The following is an 18,832-nucleotide window of genomic DNA, read 5'->3' as shown; positions in this document are numbered from 1 at the left end:
TTCTGTCCCACCCCCCAACCCGCAGATGACCCTCCAGGGGGCAGAAGGGGTCCAGGAGCCTATGGAAGCGGAAGGAGGCATGGACCGCCCGCTAGGAATCCACCGCGAATGCGAGATCTCCTTTCTTGCCGTTGTTTTGACCTTCACGATCATATCAACCGCAGAGGAACGCAATTATTAATACCTGCGTGGATGCGACGTTGAGGCCAAATGCGCCTCTCCATTAAAATGCACCAGAAGAATACAGGAATGAGCTACGGTCGCAAAAAGGGGAAACCAGTCCCACCCGGGGCCGCGCTCGCCCTCCCGCCTCCGGGGAGTCCCTGGCACCTGCTCAGAGACTCCAGCCCCGAGGCCGAGGGTCCCCGGAGGGAGCTGCATTGACGTGGGGCAGGGGCCGACAGAGCCAACGAGGTGGAGGAGGGGAGCGCATCCCCTCTCCCCCTCCCTCCTCCTCCTTCCTCTTTCTTTCATTCTCTCCCTTCCTCCTTCCTTCTTTCCTGGTTCGCTCCGCCCCGCCGCGCCGCACAGCCCGGCCTGGCCTGGCCCGGCCTCCCCCCGCCCCCCCCCCACACCGCACCGGCGCCTCCCTCCCTCTCTCGCTCTTCCTTCTTGATCTTTGCCCCCCCCCCGCGCCGCCGGGAATCTGCCCCCTTTTCCTCATCTCTGCTCCGCATCTCTTCCCCCTCCCTCGGAGGCGGATCCCCCCGCCCCTCCGAGCGTAACCCCCCTCCCTTCCTTCTCTCTCCCTCCCTCCCTCTTGCTTGCTGATCTCTCCCCACCCCCCGCCGCCGGGAATCCGCCCCCCCTCCCCGCATCTGTGGGGCTCCCTCTCCTCCTCCCCCCTCGGATGTGGACCCCCCCCGCACCTGCTATGGAGTCTCAGTGCGACTACTTCATGTATTTCCCGGCCGTGCCCTTCCCGGCGCGGGAGGTGCTGCAGGGCGAGCCAGGGCGCTACCGGGCGCTGCCGCGGCGCAACCACCTTTACCTGGGCGAGACGGTCCGCTTCCTGCTGGTGCTTCGCTGCCGGCCGGGGGGCGCCGGTGGGGAGGGCGGCGGGAGGGCGCCCTGGGGGGAGCTGGCCGGGTCTCTCTCTGCCCTGGCCAGCGTTAGCCCCGGGGCCAGCCTGGGCGGCGAGGCGGCGCTGGGCGGAGAGCCCGAGCCGACCCGCGAAGACGACGAGGACACGGCCCCCGGGAGCCTCTTCCGCGACTGCCGGGCGCTGCTGACCCACGGCCAGGGGACCCCCGGGAGACCCGCCGCAGGAGTAAGGCCCGGAGCGGACGCGGGTGGCGGGGCGGTGAGGCGGAGTGCCTTGCGGGAGGGAGGAATCTGGATCCGGCCCGCTGACGCTTCCCTCCCGGCCCGCGCAGGTGCCCATGGAAGAGCCCATCGTGTCCACGGACGAGGTTATCTTCCCCCTGACCATCTGCCTGGACAAGCTGCCCCCCACCACCGTCAAGGCCAAGGTGAGACCCGGGCAGGTACGGTGGGGAGGAGGCTCACCTGGGCGGACACCCTACCCCCACCCCACGAAACACCCACGGATCGTTTTTGCGCCCCCAGATCGTGGTGACTGTTTGGAAGAGGGACCAGGAGAAGGCGGAGGTGCGGGAGCGCGGCTACCTCAGCATCCTGCAGGATCGGGCCCCCTCGCAGACATTCCGGGAAGAGCAGGGGGCTTTCAAGGCGCAAGGTGAGCGCTCAAGACCCAGAACCCACTCCCCGCAGCACCTCTGAATTGAGAGGAGCGTGGGGGTCTCCTCCAAACACCCCCTCTCTCCACCTGCCTTCCAAAAAATTCCGCTTAGGTGCATGGGGCGGGTGCCACCCCCTGACCTTTGACCCCCTCCCTGCAGTGAGCACCATGCTGACCGTCCTGCCTCCTCCGGAGCTGAAGTGCCAACCCCTGAATGTGTCGGGGAAACACCTGACGGTACTAAAAGGTGCGTGGGGGCATTGGGGGGAAATGTGGGGAGCAGCTGGGGCAGGGGCATGATGGGGGCAGGGGGCCTCTCCATCTTCCAGGGACCTGCCAATGGCCATGCTCTGCCATTTCCTGTGGGTGGTGCCCCCCATATGTGAAAGCAGGGCTGGGGGACCGACATCCTCTCCCCCACCAACTGGAGGGTCTCTAAGTGAAGGCTGGGTGCAGAAGAGCCTCAGGAGAGCTGAGCACCTGCAGGCTCAGGCGCAAGGTCTGGCACCCCACCTGGAGTCCAGCCTCCTTTTCTCACACTGGACCAACCAGGCGTCTAATATGGGAAAGAGTGAAAGGAGGGCCCCATTCTAGGTTCCTCCTCACAAGATCATAATGAGAGCCAGGCTGAATCAGGTCCAGGGGGCTCACCTAAGCCAGCACCCTCTCCTCACAGTGGCCAAATGCCCCTTGGAACCAGGAAATCCAGAGAGACTGTCTCTGGACCTGCCTGGAGGTTCCATTGGATCATCGGAAGAAGCTGCTTGATCAAGCACACAGGTGTCCTGGAAAGTCCAGCTGATCACGGTCTCCCTCTCTCTCTCTCCACCCCCAACATTCCTGCTGTGATGATGGGGGCCACCAGGCTGATGATCCAGGGACTCCCTTGGAGGAGTTGAACTCCTGATTAGAAGCCACCAGTAGCCCTCTCCTCCTCCATGAATGTGTCCAGTCCTTGTCTAAAGCCATCCAGGTGGGCGGCCATTGCTGCCTCCTGTGGAAGGCAGTTCCATAGATTAATGATGCACGCCATCCTTTGCAAGAGCACCTGTCTCTTTGGATCCCAGGACCTTTCCCCTACCTTTAATCTTTTGCACACCCACCTTCTTTCCCCCCACCTCCAGTTTTGAACGCAGCCTCGCAGGAGGAGCTCTCTGTGTGGGATGTGCGGATCCTGCCCAATTTCAACACCAGTTACCTTCCTATGATGCCAGATGGGTCCGTCTTGCTCGTTGATGATGTCTGGTAAGAGAACAGTTTATGGGTGGGCAGTCAGCTGGAGCTGGTGACCCCCCAATCTGCCATTGTGGCCTGGAAAGGCCTCCACTTCATTCTGGGGCTTTTGACCTTTGGTCCCCACCCTGCACTCAGAGTGTCTTCGACTGGCCAGCTAAGACAGCTGAGGTTGCTAATGGGTCTCAAACCCCCAGAGAGTTAGGGGCTTCCCCTGTGTGTGGTCAGGCTCTGGTGGATTGAGCCGATGGGATCAAGAAGGGGTTCAGCAGTCAAGAAGACAGTTTCTGCTCCTGCTGTGGATGAAGAAAGTGAGGGGCAGGTGGGGCTTGTCCGTCTGGGAAGGGAGCCCCTCTAAGGGAAGGAAAACGCTGATCCTAAACCTCTGCTGCCTTGCAGGATATTTGAGGGGGAAGAAATGGCTAAGGAGTAAACCCTATGCAAATCCAGAGTAGAGTCCCTAAGATGCTTGGATGGCGCCTTGCACTGGCGGAGGAAAAGGGGTGCAGGGGGAGCGCACCGACCCTGGCGGCACGATCCCCGTGGAGTGCCATCGTAGCTGCCCCTCCCTCCACGCGCTGGGTGCCACGCCCCCGCAGGCAGCACACCACATCCCTGGGACGCGCGCCATGCCCCTGCAGGCAGCGTTCCCCACCCCCAGGACCACTAGCGCTTTGTAGGCCTCCTTCTGGCAACTCCTGCAGCCCAGCTGGTGGCAAACATCTTGCTCTGCTTTCCTTTGGAGCCCATCAGCCAGGCCAAGAAGGGGGTCTTGTTGTCTGGGAAGCCCAGGACCTCCAGACACACAGCCTTGGGGAGGTCACTTCAGTGCTGCTGACGCAGCTTACTCAGGATTGCAGGGGGTTGGGCTGGATGACCCTTGGGGACCTCTCCAAATTCTTCAATCCTACGATTCTACAGGGACGGGGCAGTCGGAGGGATGGAGGCAGGAGTCTTGGGAGGTGGGGGCCTCTTTCCTCCCCATTTACCCCTCTTTCTCCCCCTTTCTCTCCAGCCACCAGTCGGGTGAGGTGTCCATGGCCTCCTTCTCCCGGGTGCCCTCGGCCACAGCTTCCTGCCCCTGCTCCCTGCGGGCCCTGGAGGAGCAGAACTTCCTCTTCCAGCTGCAGGCCCCCGAGCAGCCCCCGCCAGACAGCGCCAAGGAGGTGAGGGTCTGCCCACCCGGCTGGGACCCACCCCACTGGCACCCGGTGGAGGGGGGATCGGGGGGGGGGTCCGCCTTGCTGCCAGGATTGCTGCCACCTCCTCAAGGCAGACACTGGGGGTGGGGCTAGAGCAGGGCTTCTCCAAGAAGCACTTCACATTTCAGGGCAGGATAGGATAGTCTTGTATGAGGAAAAGAAGGCGTTCTTTGGTCCAGTGCTACCTTCTTATTAAGTTTCGTAGGCATTACACAAGCAATATGTTTACTGATGCCTTATCTATTCAGCTCTCCACAAGTTCTGGTGTTGGGGGTGGAATAAAAGTATCTTCTGTCTCATTTATAAAGGAAAAGAAAGGAAGCAAAGTTCGCCGAAAGCAGGTCTCCCTGCAGCGCGTTTTGTTCCCCTTCTGGGATGAGTGAGGCGTTCTGATACAGCCCCATTCCAAATATTATTTAGCCAGACTTCAAGGGGGAATTCCATAAATTGTTACCAGTATCAGGCTAGTGTTAATTGCACTGCTGATTTAAAAAAACAATCAATTTCTGCATTGACAGTTATTGTTTAAATTTGAGCCTAATGATAACAAGGCAAGGCCTGAATTGGAATACATTTATTTATTTATTTATTTATTTGCAGAATATAGATAGGTATATTTTCAAAACGAGAGCAAGAGTAAGGCTTCTTTGTGTTGAGGAGATGAAAGTTTGTCCACCTTAAATTAGACCTCATATAAATGAGAAACATGGACAGCTTCTCTGTTGCCAAAACATGAGAAATGCAACACAGGAGCGTGCCTCTGGGCTCTTGGGGATATACGACCAGAAACAGTATCCCAGCCTCTCTTCGAGAGCACTGGCTGTTCTTCAACTCTGACAAATATGAAAGATCAGAGAAGAGAAAGGCTTCTTTGTGTCAAGGAGGAGAGGAGGGCTTCTTTGTCTCAAATTAGGCCTAATATAAATGAGATTGCCCAGAAAAGGCTGGCTCACGCCTCTCACTGACTGTGTATACCTCCTGGAGGTACAGATGGAAGAGACTCATTTATAAATATATTTTGGGAAGGATGCATGTATTTTCTCTAGCTCCATTGCTTTATGCTTTCTGGGTGTCCCGTGATCATACTATAAAGTAGTTGCCTGGAGGTGCTTCTTTTTGTATTTCTTATCCATAAAAAAATCAGTGCAGTGCAAGAACATTTTTGTTCTGAACGTCTGACCCAGAGAAAGAAGTCTGAGAGCCATTGGACTAGATGTCCCTTGGGGAATCCCTTCCTTCTGGGATTCTATGAGGGAGGGGCCATGAGGGGAAGAGGCGGGATATACTGCATGGGGTGGGTGGGGCCAGCATGTCTGCCAATCATTTCCTGCCTGCAATAATTTTAAGGGGTGAAACTTAATTTTTGCAGCGAGGGGTCTTAAAAATATATTTAGGTGCGAGGAATCCATATCTGCTATTATTTTTGTGATTGGGCGACAGTTAGCTTGGTAAGTCTATATTTGATTAAGAAGCACATAAACTGTTCTCAGAAAACCAAATAATTTTAATTTTGCCTTCTGAAAGGTAGGCAACAGGTAATATAAAATATGCAATGCATATTATAGAAATAAAAGTAATAATTTTAGTATATAATATAACTGCAAGTACTTGACACTCGTTTTTAATTATCTCTAGGACATTTTACATGTTTTACTAACCAAGCAGAACTAAATTGCTTTAATTTAACCAGAATATCTCTTGAATTCCTAAGTCCTGTCACAACTTTTTAGCGCCCCTCGTTTTTGGAAGTTGCAAGTTGAAAAATGCAGCGTGCCCTCCTGATTTGGTTGAGATTCCTGCCTTGCAGGGGGTTGGACTGGATGACCCTTGGGGTCCCTTCCAACTTGACCATCCTATGGCTCTCTGGTTTAATCACAGGGCCTGGAAGTCCCTCTCATCGCCGTGGTCCAGTGGTCAACCCCAAAGCTGCCTTTCACCGCCAGCATCTACACCCACTACAGGTAAGGGAACTTGAAAAGAGAATCAGACATGATATCAAAGCAGAAAAGAAAGTCAAATATTTGGGAGTGTGGTTCGACTCAGAAACTTGAAGCTATTTCAAGTTAAGTATGTAGAGACTGGGGTTGAAATTTTAAAAAGACCTCGAAAAGTTTTCCTCACTCCTCCCTGATTTATTAAATAATAATAAATAAATAAAAAGACCTTGAGAAATGGAACAGAATGAAGCTTTCATTTCTAGGGAGAATATCTGCGATCAAAATGAACTTTCTCTCGAAGATGCTTTTTCTGTTTCAGGCCTTCTAGTATTTAGTGGCACTCACTGCTTAAAGAAATGGAAAAAGGACGTAGCTAATTTAATCTGGCAGGAGGGAAAGCCCTGGACTAAATATGAAATTTTAATTGGCATAAAGAATAAGGGGTGTGGATTTGGGCTGCCTGACATTGAAAATGTATTATGAAGAGGCTTGTTTATGTTGGATGAAAGAGTGGGTAGAGTTGAAAAACACAAATGTTCTGGACCTAGAAGGATTCGACCTGATGTATGGATGGCACACTTGCCTGTGCTATGACAAAGCCAAAGTTCATAAGAGAATTCATATTTGCGTAATAAGGAATAATCTATATAAAATGTGGGTGAGATATAAAGACCTCCTAGAAAGGAAGACCCCCCCTGGTGGATCTCCCCTATCGAGATAGTTGCAGTTAAGAAACTAAAGCTGAGTAAGAATTGGGGTACATACAGGGACCTCCTTGAAATCAAAGAGGACTCTATAGGACTTTAAAAAACAGAAGAGGAGCAAAGCTGGATTCCAAACTGGTTTCAGTACTTTCAAATGCACTAGGTCTTTAGGAAAGATAAAGACAAAGGTTTTTTTGGAAGGGAAAGAATTCGGGAAAGCGGGATTGGGAAATAATAAAAAAACTAATATCTAGACTTTATCAAATTTTACTGGAATGGGAGATTAAAGACGTGATGGTCAAGGAAGTAATGATACACTGGGCTATTGATATTGGACACAACATTGAAATTTCAGCCTGGGAGAAGCTGTGGAACAAAACTATTAATATTTCGGCCTGATAAAAGAAAATATACAAAGAATGGTGTGCAGGTGGTACCTGACCCCCAATAATCTTGCTAAGATTTACAGATGAGGGTCCATCCTCTGCTGGAAATACTCGGAGGTCGAGGGATCCTTTGTCCATATATGAGGGCAGTGTAAACTTGCCCCAAAGTTCTGGGGGGTCGTCTATGACCAGCTTAGAAAACTTTTCCGGATCACATTTCCAAAAAACCCGGAAGCTTTTCTACTAGTGATGATTGAAGATGAGATCCCTACAAAGGTTTATAACCTATTCCTCTATGTGACGGCTGCAGCCAGACTAGAATATGCCAGAAGTTGGAAAGGAAAAGAAATTCCAGCTAAAGAACAATGGCTTGCAGAAACTAATAGAATTTGCGGAACTCGCAAATCTCACAGCCAAAATAAAAAACCGAGATGGGGGGAAACAAAGGGATGGGACAGCTTTGGGAAATATTTTTAAAAATATGATGCTAAAATCAATCTACAAGTAGGGGTGTATAAACAATATAACGAAGGACTACAAGGAGAAAACTAGGGTGCAGCAAAAACTAGGTTTATTAAGAATGCCATGGAAGGGAAGGTTGGGAAGTCTGCACAAAACCTCCATATGATGGTTAAAAAAAGAGGATCAGGCATAGCCCTGCAAGAAGAGAGGGAAATACAGGGCTACTGGACTTGGTCAAGTCACAGAGTGACCACAGCAAAGGGGAGCTAGGCCCACCCGCAATTGGCTGCACCTCCACCCACTTCGTCCAAAAGGTGTTTCTCTCAGTCATGCAGAAATCTTGAGCTGCAATTCCTGCCCTGCCGGGGGTGGGTGGGCTAGATGGCCCTTGGCGGTCCCTCTCAACTCCATGAGGACGATGGACGCTGCCTCCCCGCTGCAGGCTGCCCATCTTGCTGCCACATCTTTACTTTCCCACTCACGTTCCCAGGGACGAAGGGGTCCTACCCCCCCCCAGGTGGGGTGCGGTGGGGCAGGACCCTGACTGCCCCCTTCCTGGGCCTCCCTGCCCTGACACTCAGCACAGCTTCCCTTCCTCCCCTAAGCTGCTAAATGCTTTGAATGTTTGATGCTTTCTTATGTTTTTATATGTGCTGGAAGCCCAGCCAGATGGGGCGGTCTTCTTCTTCTTCTTCTTCTTCTTCTTCTTCTTCTATAAGATATTTATTAAAGTTTCAAAAAAAAAAGTTACAATAATAAAAATAAAAAAGAACAAAAAAGGAAAAAGAGAATACAAAATACAAAAAAGTAAAAACAATTAAAAACAAATCAATCTTTCCATATCTTGTCTTTCATTCACTTGTTTCCCTGACCTCCTCACACCTCCCCTTTTTGTAATCCAGTTCAGTAAGTTAATTCAGCAAATCCTTTCCCTCTTTGTTTTTATCTTAGTCCTTTGTCTTAATATGTAATAACTGTATATTCTCATCTGTTAGCAGTCCATTTTTACATACTCCTTAAAACATTGCTACTAAAAAACCCTTAGCTTCATTCCGACCTCATTCTAACATTCATTAATTTTACAGTGCTTCTGTAAATAGTCTTTACATTTCTTCCAATCTTCTTCCACCGACTCTTCTCCCTGGTCTCGGATTCTGCCAGTCATTTCCGCCAGTTCCATATAGTCCATCACCTTCATCTGCCATTCTTCCAGGGTGGGTAGATCTTGTGTCTTCCAGTACTTTGCAATAAGTATTCTTGCTGCTGTTGTGGCATGCATAAAGAAAGTTCTATCCTTCTTTGGCACCAATTGGCCGACGATGCCCAGGAGAAAGGCCTCTGGTTTCTTCAGGAAGGTATATTTGAATACCTTTTTCATTTCATTATAGATCATCTCCCAGAAAGCCTTAATCTTTGGGCACGTCCACCAAAGGTGAAAGAATGTGCCTTCAGTTTCTTTACATTTCCAACATTTATTATCGGGCAAATGATAGATTTTTGCAAGCTTGACTGGTGTCATGTACCACTTGTATATCATTTTCATAATATTCTCTCTTAAGGCATTACATGCCTTGAACTTCATACCTGTGGTCCATAACTGTTCCCAGTCAGCCATCATAATGTTATGTCCAACATCTTGTGCCCATTTAATCATAACAGATTTCACTGTTTCATCTTGAGTATTCCATTTCAACAGCAAGTTATACATTCTTGACAAATTCTTAACTTTAGAATCTAACAGTTCTGTTTCCAGTTTTGATTTTTCCACCTGGAAGCCAATTTTCTTGTCCAAATTGTATGCCTCCATTATTTGATAATAATGAAGCCAATCTCACACTTTATTTTTTAGTTTTTCAAAGCTCTGCAATTTCAATTTATCTCCCTCTTCTTCTTCTTCTTAGGCTTCCCAGCATCCGCCTGGCCCGCCCCCGATTTGTCATGACAGCCGAGTGCGAGTCTCCGGTCGCCCTTCACCGCCGCTTCACCGTCACCTACACCCTCATCAACAACCTGCAGGACTTCCTGGCCGTGCGCCTGGTGTGGACTCCGGAGAGTGCGGCTGCTGGTGAGAGCATGGTGGGCTGGGCTGGATGACCTTTGGTGGCCCCTGCCCAGCCCAACCATTCCATAATTCTGTGGCGGTCTCTTCTTCCTTGGAGGATCGCCATCTGTCAGGCATTCTTTTGTGACCCTTGGGGTCTATGATTCCATGATTCTTCCCTCCTGTTTTGGGGAGCAGGGAAGGGGGGCAATGGAGGAGGCAGGCTGACGGGGTGGGTGAGAGAGGCAGGGCTTATCTGCGATCCCTAGATGACCCTGAGTTTCCCTGATTCTATGAGTCCTGCCTGGAAATACTGTCTTGGAAGGTCTTTAGGGAGATGCTGGGGAGCCATTTCTCAGGGATTCTTTAGCTTTGGGCTAGATGACCAGTGGGGATCCCTTCCAACTCTACGATTCTCCGGCCAGGAAGAGTTGTGGGGGGAGCCTTGCCACTCTTGGTCCGGGGGGTGGGGGGCTGGAGCATGAGGAAGTGGATGACAAAGAGCTCCTGGGCCATGCTCACAGGGAGCAGAGCCTCCAAGCTCAGGGGGAGTCTCCCCGCAAAAGCAGGAGCTGGTGGTTCTCGCTTGTGGGCTTCTCTGGGGCACCTCAGGTGGGACAAGGCTGCTGCCCTTTCCTTTTCCTGACACCCCCAGGCAAGAAGCTGTCCTGCGAGGAACGGCGCGCCATCCAGGACGCCCAGGACGCCATCGTCTGCCACACGCCGCTCAACAACTTGGGGTTCTCCCGGAAGGGCAGCGCCCGGACTTTCTGCGTCACCTTTCAGGCGCTGCGCGCCGGGTTGTACGAGGTAAGAAGCTCCTGTGTGCCAGCACATGCTTCCATCCGGGCTCTGGGGCTCCTTTCTGCCGGGGGGGGGGGGCTGGGCTGCATGGCCCTTGGGGAATTCTTGACAATGCTGTGGTTGAATGTGGGCAGATTTGGGAAAGGTAAAAGAAAGACTTTCTCCGCACAGCACAGTTAACCTGTGGAACTCCCTCCCACAAGAGGGATGGCATTAAGAGAGGATCGGACCCTGCAGGAAGTTGGATTTTCCTTCATCTGTCCCAAATCTTCCCAGGGGCTGGTAGCTGTCACAGCCCCCTCCATGAATCTGCCCAACCCTCTTTTAAAGCCATCCAAGTGGATGGCCAGCTCTGCTTCCCGTGGCAGTGAGTTCCAGAGTTCAAGTCTTGCAAGGTGGCCCCAGTTGCTGGAAACCACAGGCGGGGAGGGAGTGGTTATTGCACTTGGATTTCGCTTGCAGGAATCTCACAATGGGCATCAGGTTGGCCACTGAGAGAAGACGCTGCCTGGTCATCTCTCATGGCTGCTTGAGCTGAGATTCCTGCATTGCAGGGGGTTGGACTAGATGACCCTGGGGGGTCCCTCTCAGCCCTAGAACACTATGGTTCTCAGGTTCTGTGACTGGATGGGCCCCTTTGGCCCAGGAGGCCCTTCTGGCAGAGTGGAGATGGGATTGTGGGGCTCTGCAGAGGACCTTGCTGGTGTCTGTGCTCAGGGTGGTGCTGATGGGCAGCCAAGCCCTTCCTTCTGGACCTGCTGAGTTGCAGGGGGCTGGACTGGATGACCCTCAGAGCTCCCTCCCAACTCTACAGTCCACTGCTAGTTGGAAGCAGTAGCAGATGCTGCCCTCCTGGGCTCCCGCTCTGTTTGGCACTGCCCAGCTGCAGAAGGAATGGACCTCTTTCTCTTTCTCTTCCTCATTCTTTGCTCCCCGGAAGCTCTCCCAGCACATGAAGCTGAAGCTGCAGTTCACCGCCAGCGTCTCGAACCCACCTCCCGAGGCCCGGCCCGTCTCCCGCAAGAGCAGCCCAGGCAGCCCGGCTGTCCGGGAGCTGGTGGAGCGTCACCAGGCCAGTCTGGGCCGCTCGCAGAGCTTCTCCCACCAGCAGCCGGCCAGGGGCCACCTCATGAGGTGGGTGCAGGGGGTTCGGCTAGATGGCCCTGTGGGGTCCCTTCCAATTCTACAATCCATGAGGGAGGGTAATGGAGGAGGGTGGGCTGAAGGGGGCAGACAAGAGAGGCAGGGCTCCTGGGTTCTCCTGGGGGGTCGGTCAAGGCCCCCCACTGAGGCCTCTCTTTCTCTCCCCCCCCCCACAGGTCAGGCAGTGTCATGGAGCGCCGAGCAATCACTCCCCCCGTGGGCTCCCCCGTGGGGCGCCCCCTCTACCTGCCCCCCGACAAGGCTGCTCTTTCCCTGGACAAGATTGCCAAGCGGGAGTGCAAGGTGCTGGTGGTGGCCCCCGTCACGTGAGGTGGGGGGCAGAGACCCCACCCCCTTTCCCTGCCCTCCTCCAAAAGGGAGACGCTGCCTCCTGCCTTGCAAGGGAACAAACATCCTGCCTCCCCCGCCCCCAAACCTGCAAACGCCCCAGTGCTGCCCCCCATGGAATAAAAGCCGCGCATGTGACCCCACCCCAGGAAAAATCTCAGCACACCCAATAAATGTGGGGGGACCTTCCAATTCTCTCCGCTGTTCCCTTTCCCTTGCGGGGGCTCAGTACTCCAGCCCCCCCCAATGAGACACCCCCCTCAGTGTGCCATCTCCCACTCTCCTTCTGGGGCTTTTGGCTGCTCCCCCTCCCCACATTTGCTCCTTCAAAATGGGGGGGCACATACCCCCAACCTCATTGACGTCGTCCTCCATGGTGTGTGCAAATGAGGCCAAGAATCTTGGGGGGCAGCTCCCCCAATTGCCCCATGCTGAGGATCAGGAATCAGCTGCTGCTGCTGCTAAACCTTGGAGCTTGACGGTACACCCACTGGACAGCTGCATTGCAGAGGGTTGGACTAGATGACCCTCGGGGTCCCTCCCAACGCTACAGGTCTATGGTAATGGGACGAATCTGTGCTGCCCCCTGCTGGTGGAGGGGTACCTTTGCTGCTGCTGCGGATCTTCTGGATCACACTGGATTGTGCCACTTCTGAGGACTGGGAAGGGGGCAGATTTCTCTTACCCCCCCCCCCCATTTCACACTGGCAGCTGCTACATCCGCGGGAGAGGGGTGGGCAGGCCTCCACCCCAGCCCCTCCTGCCATCTCAGGCCAAAGGGCCCCATTCCATTGCACTTTATTTAATTTTTATGTTATTTATATATTTTGTATTATTATTTGCCTCCAAAGCATCTCCGACTCCACGTTGTGTGTTTTGCAAATAAACTGCGCTGGCTGGGGGAAAGCATTGGTGTGTTTTGGGGGTGTTCCAGGAGTGGGGAGAGACATTCCTCCAAGGAAGGACGTCGAGCGGACGCCCCACGAAGCTGGACGCTGGACGATTCAGGACAGATTAGAAAAAGCCCTTCTCCACACCGCAGAGTTAAGCTGCGCAACTCCCTCCTGCAGGAGGCCACGACCACCTCCAGCTCGAATGGCTTTCAAAGAGGAGGAAACCCATTTGGGCAGGAGGAGGGAGCCAGCGGGGCTCCGGGCCAGGATGCTCGGCCTCCTCCGCAGCGGGAGAGAAGAGGCTGCTGAAGGGCCCCGGCTGGAGACCACGGGGGGGGCGGGAGAGAGGTCTCTGGGGCGCCGAGCCGGAAGCTGCGAGCTCCGCCCACTGAGCCGCGCTGCCCTTCCCCTCGGACTGGGCGAGAAAGCGGGGGCCTCGGGGGGGGGGCGGGAAAGACCTCCTGCCCCTCGCAGCTCAGCGCCGCCGGGAGGGCGAGGGGGTCCGGGGGGGGGACTGGGGGCGAGCTCCCCTCGGGCGGCCGCTTCCCCCAGCAAAGCCTCTTCCGCCCGAACGCGGAAGCGACCGGCAAGTCGTTCTCTGCCCCTCAGTCCTCCGAGGCGTCTCTGTGGCCAAGGCCGGCCCGGGGGCGGGGCTCCGGAGCGCGCCTTTTCCCCTGAGTGGGCGGGGGCGGGAAAGACGGAGCCGCGAGGCTGCGGGAAGAGAGAGAAGTGGCCTCTGGAGCCACGACGGGGATGAACTCAGTCCCTTTATGTGCCGCCGAGGGAGCGAGGCGAAGGGGGAGAGGGGCGGAGGGGCTTCCCCTGTTCCGGATGAAGAGGCCGGGCAGGAAGGGAGCCGCCCCGCTGTCCTCTGCGCGAAGGCCGAGGAGAGGAGTTGGGGGCCGGGAGGGGAGGCAGCCCTGGGGGGGGAAGAGCCGGGAGCCGGGGGAGGCGAGAGGCAAAGGGGGCGCCCACAGTGGCGTAGCGTGGGGGGTGCAGGGGGGCCGGCCGCACCGGGCGCAACATCTGGGGGTTAGGGGGCGCAAATTACTTGCCTTGCCCCGGGTGCTGACAACCCACGCTACGCCACTGGGCGCCCGATTCTGCCGTCCCACAAAGTGCAGCGCAGCTGTTGAAGCCCGGAGTCTTCCACTCTGGACCTCCAAGCCAGACTGAAGACATGGGCGGTGCCTGCTGAGAGCAGATGGAAAAGCATTTCAAAAAGAGAGAAAGGTCTTCCAGATGAATCTCCTGTCACACAATCCTAGGGTTGGAAGGGATCCCAAGGGTCATCTAGTCCAAGCTGAATCCATTGGTTTGGTTCCTGAGCCCTCCAGATCCTTGAAGAGGGCTCTCCTCTCTCCTCTCAGTCTTCTCTTTCCCAGGCTAAACTCCCCCAGCTCCTTCAGCCATTCCTCATCAGGCCGGCTTTCCATCTGGGCTGCCCTGCTCTGCACATGTTCCAGCTTGTCAACATCCTTGGGCTTGATCTGGACACTAGACTCTGATGATGCAGCCTGAAAGAGCAGTAGCTTTTTTAATGCTGCTGCATCGCACTGCCTAGAGCAGGGGTCAGCAAACTTTTCCAGCAGGGGGCCAGTCCACTGTCCCTCAGGCCCTGTGGGGGGCCAGACTATCTTTTTTTTGGGGGGGGGATGAACAAATTCCTATGCCCCACAAATAACCCAGAGAGGCATTTTAAATAAAAGCACACATTCTACTCATGTAAAAACACACTGATTCCCAGAATGTCCACGGGCCAGATTTAGAAGGCGACTGGGCCGGATCCGGCCCACGGGCCTTAGTTTGCCTATCCATGGCCAAGAGAGTCCCCCCAAATAAAGCACCTCTGAGTGTGTGCAGAGTGACTGAGGTTCCTCCTTGACTCCTGCTTTGGAGAGAAGATGCAGAGTGGGAAGAGAGGGTGAGCTTTTTGTAAAAAGAAGACAGCTGCGGGGTCTGCATAAAAGGCGGATCTACACGGATCCTCATGGATCCTCCACTTTTTTAAAAATAATTCCAACAAATGCAGTGTCAAATCACACCTAGAAGGCATGCCTACAAACTGGACTATAAAAAACGTGGATCCAACACTTTGCCGCGCTGCAGTACCATAAAAACATGGATCCGAGGCACGGATCCTCATGAATTCATATGATTTTTATATTGAAACAAAATAAAAACACCATGCTACTGTAGACCACATCTTAGTCTGTAGGAGGAACCAAAAAAATCACGCATCCACTGTTTCGTGGTGCCGCAATGGCGCAAAAACATGGTTAAAAAACACGGATCCTCATGGATCCTCATGATTTTTCCACTAGATCAGCCCAAACTCACTTTCAAATTACACATCATGTCCAGGGGCACAACATCCACCACAGAAATCACGGATCCATGGCTTCCTGGCCATACCATGGCCCAAAAAAGTGGTTTTCAAGAACAGATCCTCATGGATCCTCACACTTTCTGCATTGGACCAACCCAAACTCACTGTCAAATCACACATCATAGTAAGGGGCACAACCTACACCACAAAAAACTCAGATCCACGCCTGCCTGACCACGCCCTGGCCCAAAAACGTGGTTCCGAAGCACGGATCCTCATGAATCCTTATGATTTTTGCACTAGATCAACCCAAAGTCACCATCAGATCAAACATCATGGCCATGGGCACAGCATCCACCACAAAAATCACGGATCCACGGCTTCCTGGCGAAACCGTGGCCCAAAAACGTGGTTTTCAAGAACGGATCTTCATGGATCCTCACGCTTTTTGCATCGGGCCACCCCAAACTCACCATCAAATCACACATCATGTCCAGGGGCACAGCCTGCACCACAAAAATCACGGATCCACGGCTTCCTGGCCACTCCATGGCCCAAAAACGTGGTTCCGAAGCACGGATCCTCATGGATCCTCACGCTTTTTGCATCGGGCCACCCCAAACTCACCGTCAAATCACACATCATTCCTAGGGGCACAGCCTGCACCACAAAAAAGTCGGATCCACAGCTTCCTGGCCACTCCAAGGCCCAAAAACGTGGTTCCGAAGCACGGATCCTCATGGATCCTCATGCTTTTTGCATTGGGCCACCCCAAATTCACCATCAAATCACACATCATTCCCAGGGGCACAGCCTGCACCACAAAAAACTTGGATCCACTGCTTCCTGGCCACTCCATGGCCCAAAAACGTGGTTTTGAAGCACGGATCCTCATGGATCCTCACGCTTTTTGCATTGGGCCAACCCAAACTCACCGTCAAATCACACATCATGTCCAGGGGCACTGCCTGCACCACAAAAAACTTGGATCCACTGCTTCCTGGCAATGCCATGGCCCAAAAACGTGGTTTTGAAGCACGGATCCTCATGGATCCTCACGCTTTTTGCATTGGGCCACCCCAAACTCACCGTCAAATCACACATCATTCCCAGGGGCACAGCCTGCACCACAAAAAACTTGGATCCACTGCTTCCTGGCCACTCCATGGCCCAAAAACGTGGTTTTGAAGCACGGATCCTCATGGATCCTCACGCTTTTTGCATTGGGCCACCCCAAACTCACCGTCAAATCACACATCATTCCCAGGGGTACTGCCTACACCACAAAAAACTCGGATCCACGGCTTCCTGGCCACTCCATGGCCCAAAAACGTGGTTTTGAAGCACGGATCCTCATGGATCCTAACGCTTTTTGCATTGGGCCAACCCAAACTCACTGTCAAATCACACATCATTCCCAGGGTCACAGCCTGCACCACAGAAAACTCGGATCCACGGCTTCCTGGTCACTCCATGGCCCAAAAACGTGGTTTTGAAGCACGGATCCTCATGGATCCTGACTCCTTTTGCATTGGGCCAACCCAAACTCACCATCAAATCACACATCATGTCCAGGGGCAGCGCCTGCACCACAGAAAACTCGGATCCACGGCTTCCTGGCCACTCCAAGGCCCAAAAACGTGGTTCCGAAGCACGGATCCTCATGGATCCTCACGCTTTTTGCATTGGGCCACCCCAAACTCACCGTCAAATCACACATCATGTCCAGGGGCACAGCCTGCACCACAAAAAACTCGGATCCACGGCTTCCTGGCCACTCCATGGCCCAAAAACGTGGTTCCGAAGCACGGATCCTCATGGATCCTCACGCTTTTTGCATTGGGCCACCCCAAACTCACCGTCAAATCACACATCATTCCCAGGGGCACAGCCTGCACCACAAAAAACTCGGATCCACGGCTTCCTGGCCACTCCATGGCCCAAAAACGTGGTTTTAAAGCACGGATCCTCATGGATTCTCACTCTTTTTGCATTGGGCCAACCCAAACTCACTGTCAAATCACACATCATAGCCACGGGCACAACTCACAAATCATGAGTTGCACTACAAAAATCACAAAAATCCCCTTACCTGCACTGTTAATGTCACCACTGCAATATTATTATTAGAGCCGATAGGAGAATATATGACTACCGTATTTTTCGCTCTATAGGACAACTTTTTACCCTCCAAAAATTAAGGGGAAATGTGTGTGCGTCCTATGGAGTGAATGCAGGCTCCTTGGCTTCAGCGATAGCAACACGAAGCCTCCGAAGTGCAGAGGGAGCGCTCCCTCCATGCTCCAGAGGCTACGCGTTGCTTTCGCTGAAGCCTGGAGAGCGAGAGGGGTCGGTGCGCACCGACCCCTCTCGCTCTCCAGGCTTCAGGGATAGCCGCCTGAAGCCTTTGGAGCACAGCGCAAGTTCCTGCTGATCTCCGAAGGCATGTGGTAAGCCGCCTGAAGCCTGGATAACGAGAGGGGTCGGTGCACACCGATCCCTCTTGCTCTCCAGGCTTTGCTTCTCTGGAGAGGCACTGCACAATGTTTCCTCTCTGCGCAGCGCCCCTTCAGTGAAGCTGGAGGAGAAATGGAAGGGGCTCCGTTTCTCATCCCGCTTCGCTGAAGGGGCGCTGAGCGGAGAGGGGGAGATTTTTTTTCCCTTGTTCTCCCCCTCCTATAGAGTGAAAAATACGGTATATATTGTACCAAGATATGGTTCATCTTCAAGAACAGATCAAATACATGCCAAAGTATTAAAGAGGAGAAAAAATATGAAACTGCTTACATACTGTTAACTAATATCCAGATTCAAGAAAGACTGTATGGCAAACATACAGTGAAAATCAGTGAAAAGATAGAATCTGAGTCCATCATAACAGAGTTCTACCTTCTGGGTAAAATTTATAAACTATTACTCAAATATGACACCAAGCCCGAACAAGCAAAACCTTATATGACAAAATGGATGCAAAAATTTTAATTTTTTTTTTTAATAATTTTTTTTTATTGCTTTTTTCCAAGGTGAGATACATCTTCAGTGTCACAAAAGCAGTTTTACAGAAAGAAGAAAAGATTATAAAAGAAAATTCACCTTTCCAAATTAATGTTCATAATCAACTGGACTTCCCCAAGCCTTCCATCCCCTGCTTTCTTTTCAATAAAATTTAACAGCAATTTGAAATCTTATTTTGTGTGTTTTTGTATTTTCATTTAAATATATAGTCAATGATTTATACTTTTTAAGTTCATAACTTAGTTTCCCTCCTTTACCAATCTCAATGCTGAAGCATGTTTTTCCCAAAAAGCTTAGCAAATTCTCAACATTCATATAACTTATAATGTTTTTGTAAATAGTCCTTAAATTTTTTCCAATCCTCTTCCACTGTCTCTTCTCCCAGATCTCGGATTCTGCCAGTCATTTCGGCTAGTTCCATGTAGTCCATCAGCTGCGAATGCCATTCTTCCAGCGTGGGTAGCTCCTGTGCCTTCCAATGTTTGGCTATAAGGATTCTTGCTGCTGTAGTTGCATATAAAAAGAAAGTTCTATCTTTTTTTAACACTTTCTGGCCCACAATGCCCAGGAGGAAGGCCTCTGGTTTCTTCTGAAAGGTGTACTTAAACACCCTTTTCAACTCGTTATAAATCA

At 52.5% G+C, this 18,832-nt stretch overlaps 1 protein-coding gene across 1 annotated transcript; it reads left to right on the top strand.

Annotated features, from left to right (window-relative positions):
• The first annotated feature begins 638 nt into the window (after positions 1–638).
• Positions 639–12,868, top strand: TRAPPC14 (trafficking protein particle complex subunit 14). Its single transcript, XM_081168924.1, has 11 exons — positions 639–1,270; positions 1,377–1,472; positions 1,570–1,699; positions 1,863–1,949; positions 2,827–2,947; positions 3,951–4,101; positions 6,016–6,098; positions 9,528–9,691; positions 10,323–10,477; positions 11,412–11,605; positions 11,791–12,868. The coding sequence occupies exons 1-11, from the start codon at positions 851–853 to the stop codon at positions 11,942–11,944; spliced, it is 1,755 nt and encodes a 584-aa protein (XP_081025050.1). The 5' UTR covers positions 639–850; the 3' UTR covers positions 11,945–12,868.
• The last annotated feature ends 5,964 nt before the right edge of the window (positions 12,869–18,832 follow it).

The sequence above is a fragment of the Podarcis bocagei genome, assembly GCF_964188305.1.
Source record: "Podarcis bocagei genome assembly, chromosome: 13".
NCBI classification, from domain to species: Eukaryota; Metazoa; Chordata; class Lepidosauria; order Squamata; family Lacertidae; genus Podarcis; species Podarcis bocagei.
This window is presented reverse-complemented; position numbering and strand designations above follow the sequence as displayed.

Coding starts and splice junctions, on each gene's coding strand:
- TRAPPC14 (XM_081168924.1), top strand. CDS start 851: ATGTGGACCCCCCCCGCACCTGCTATGGAGTCTCAGTGCGACTACTTC. Junction 1,271..1,376: donor CCGGGAGACCCGCCGCAGGA/GTAAGGCCCGGA, acceptor CGGCCCGCGCAG/GTGCCCATGGAAGAGCCCAT. Junction 2,948..3,950: donor TTGCTCGTTGATGATGTCTG/GTAAGAGAACAG, acceptor CTTTCTCTCCAG/CCACCAGTCGGGTGAGGTGT.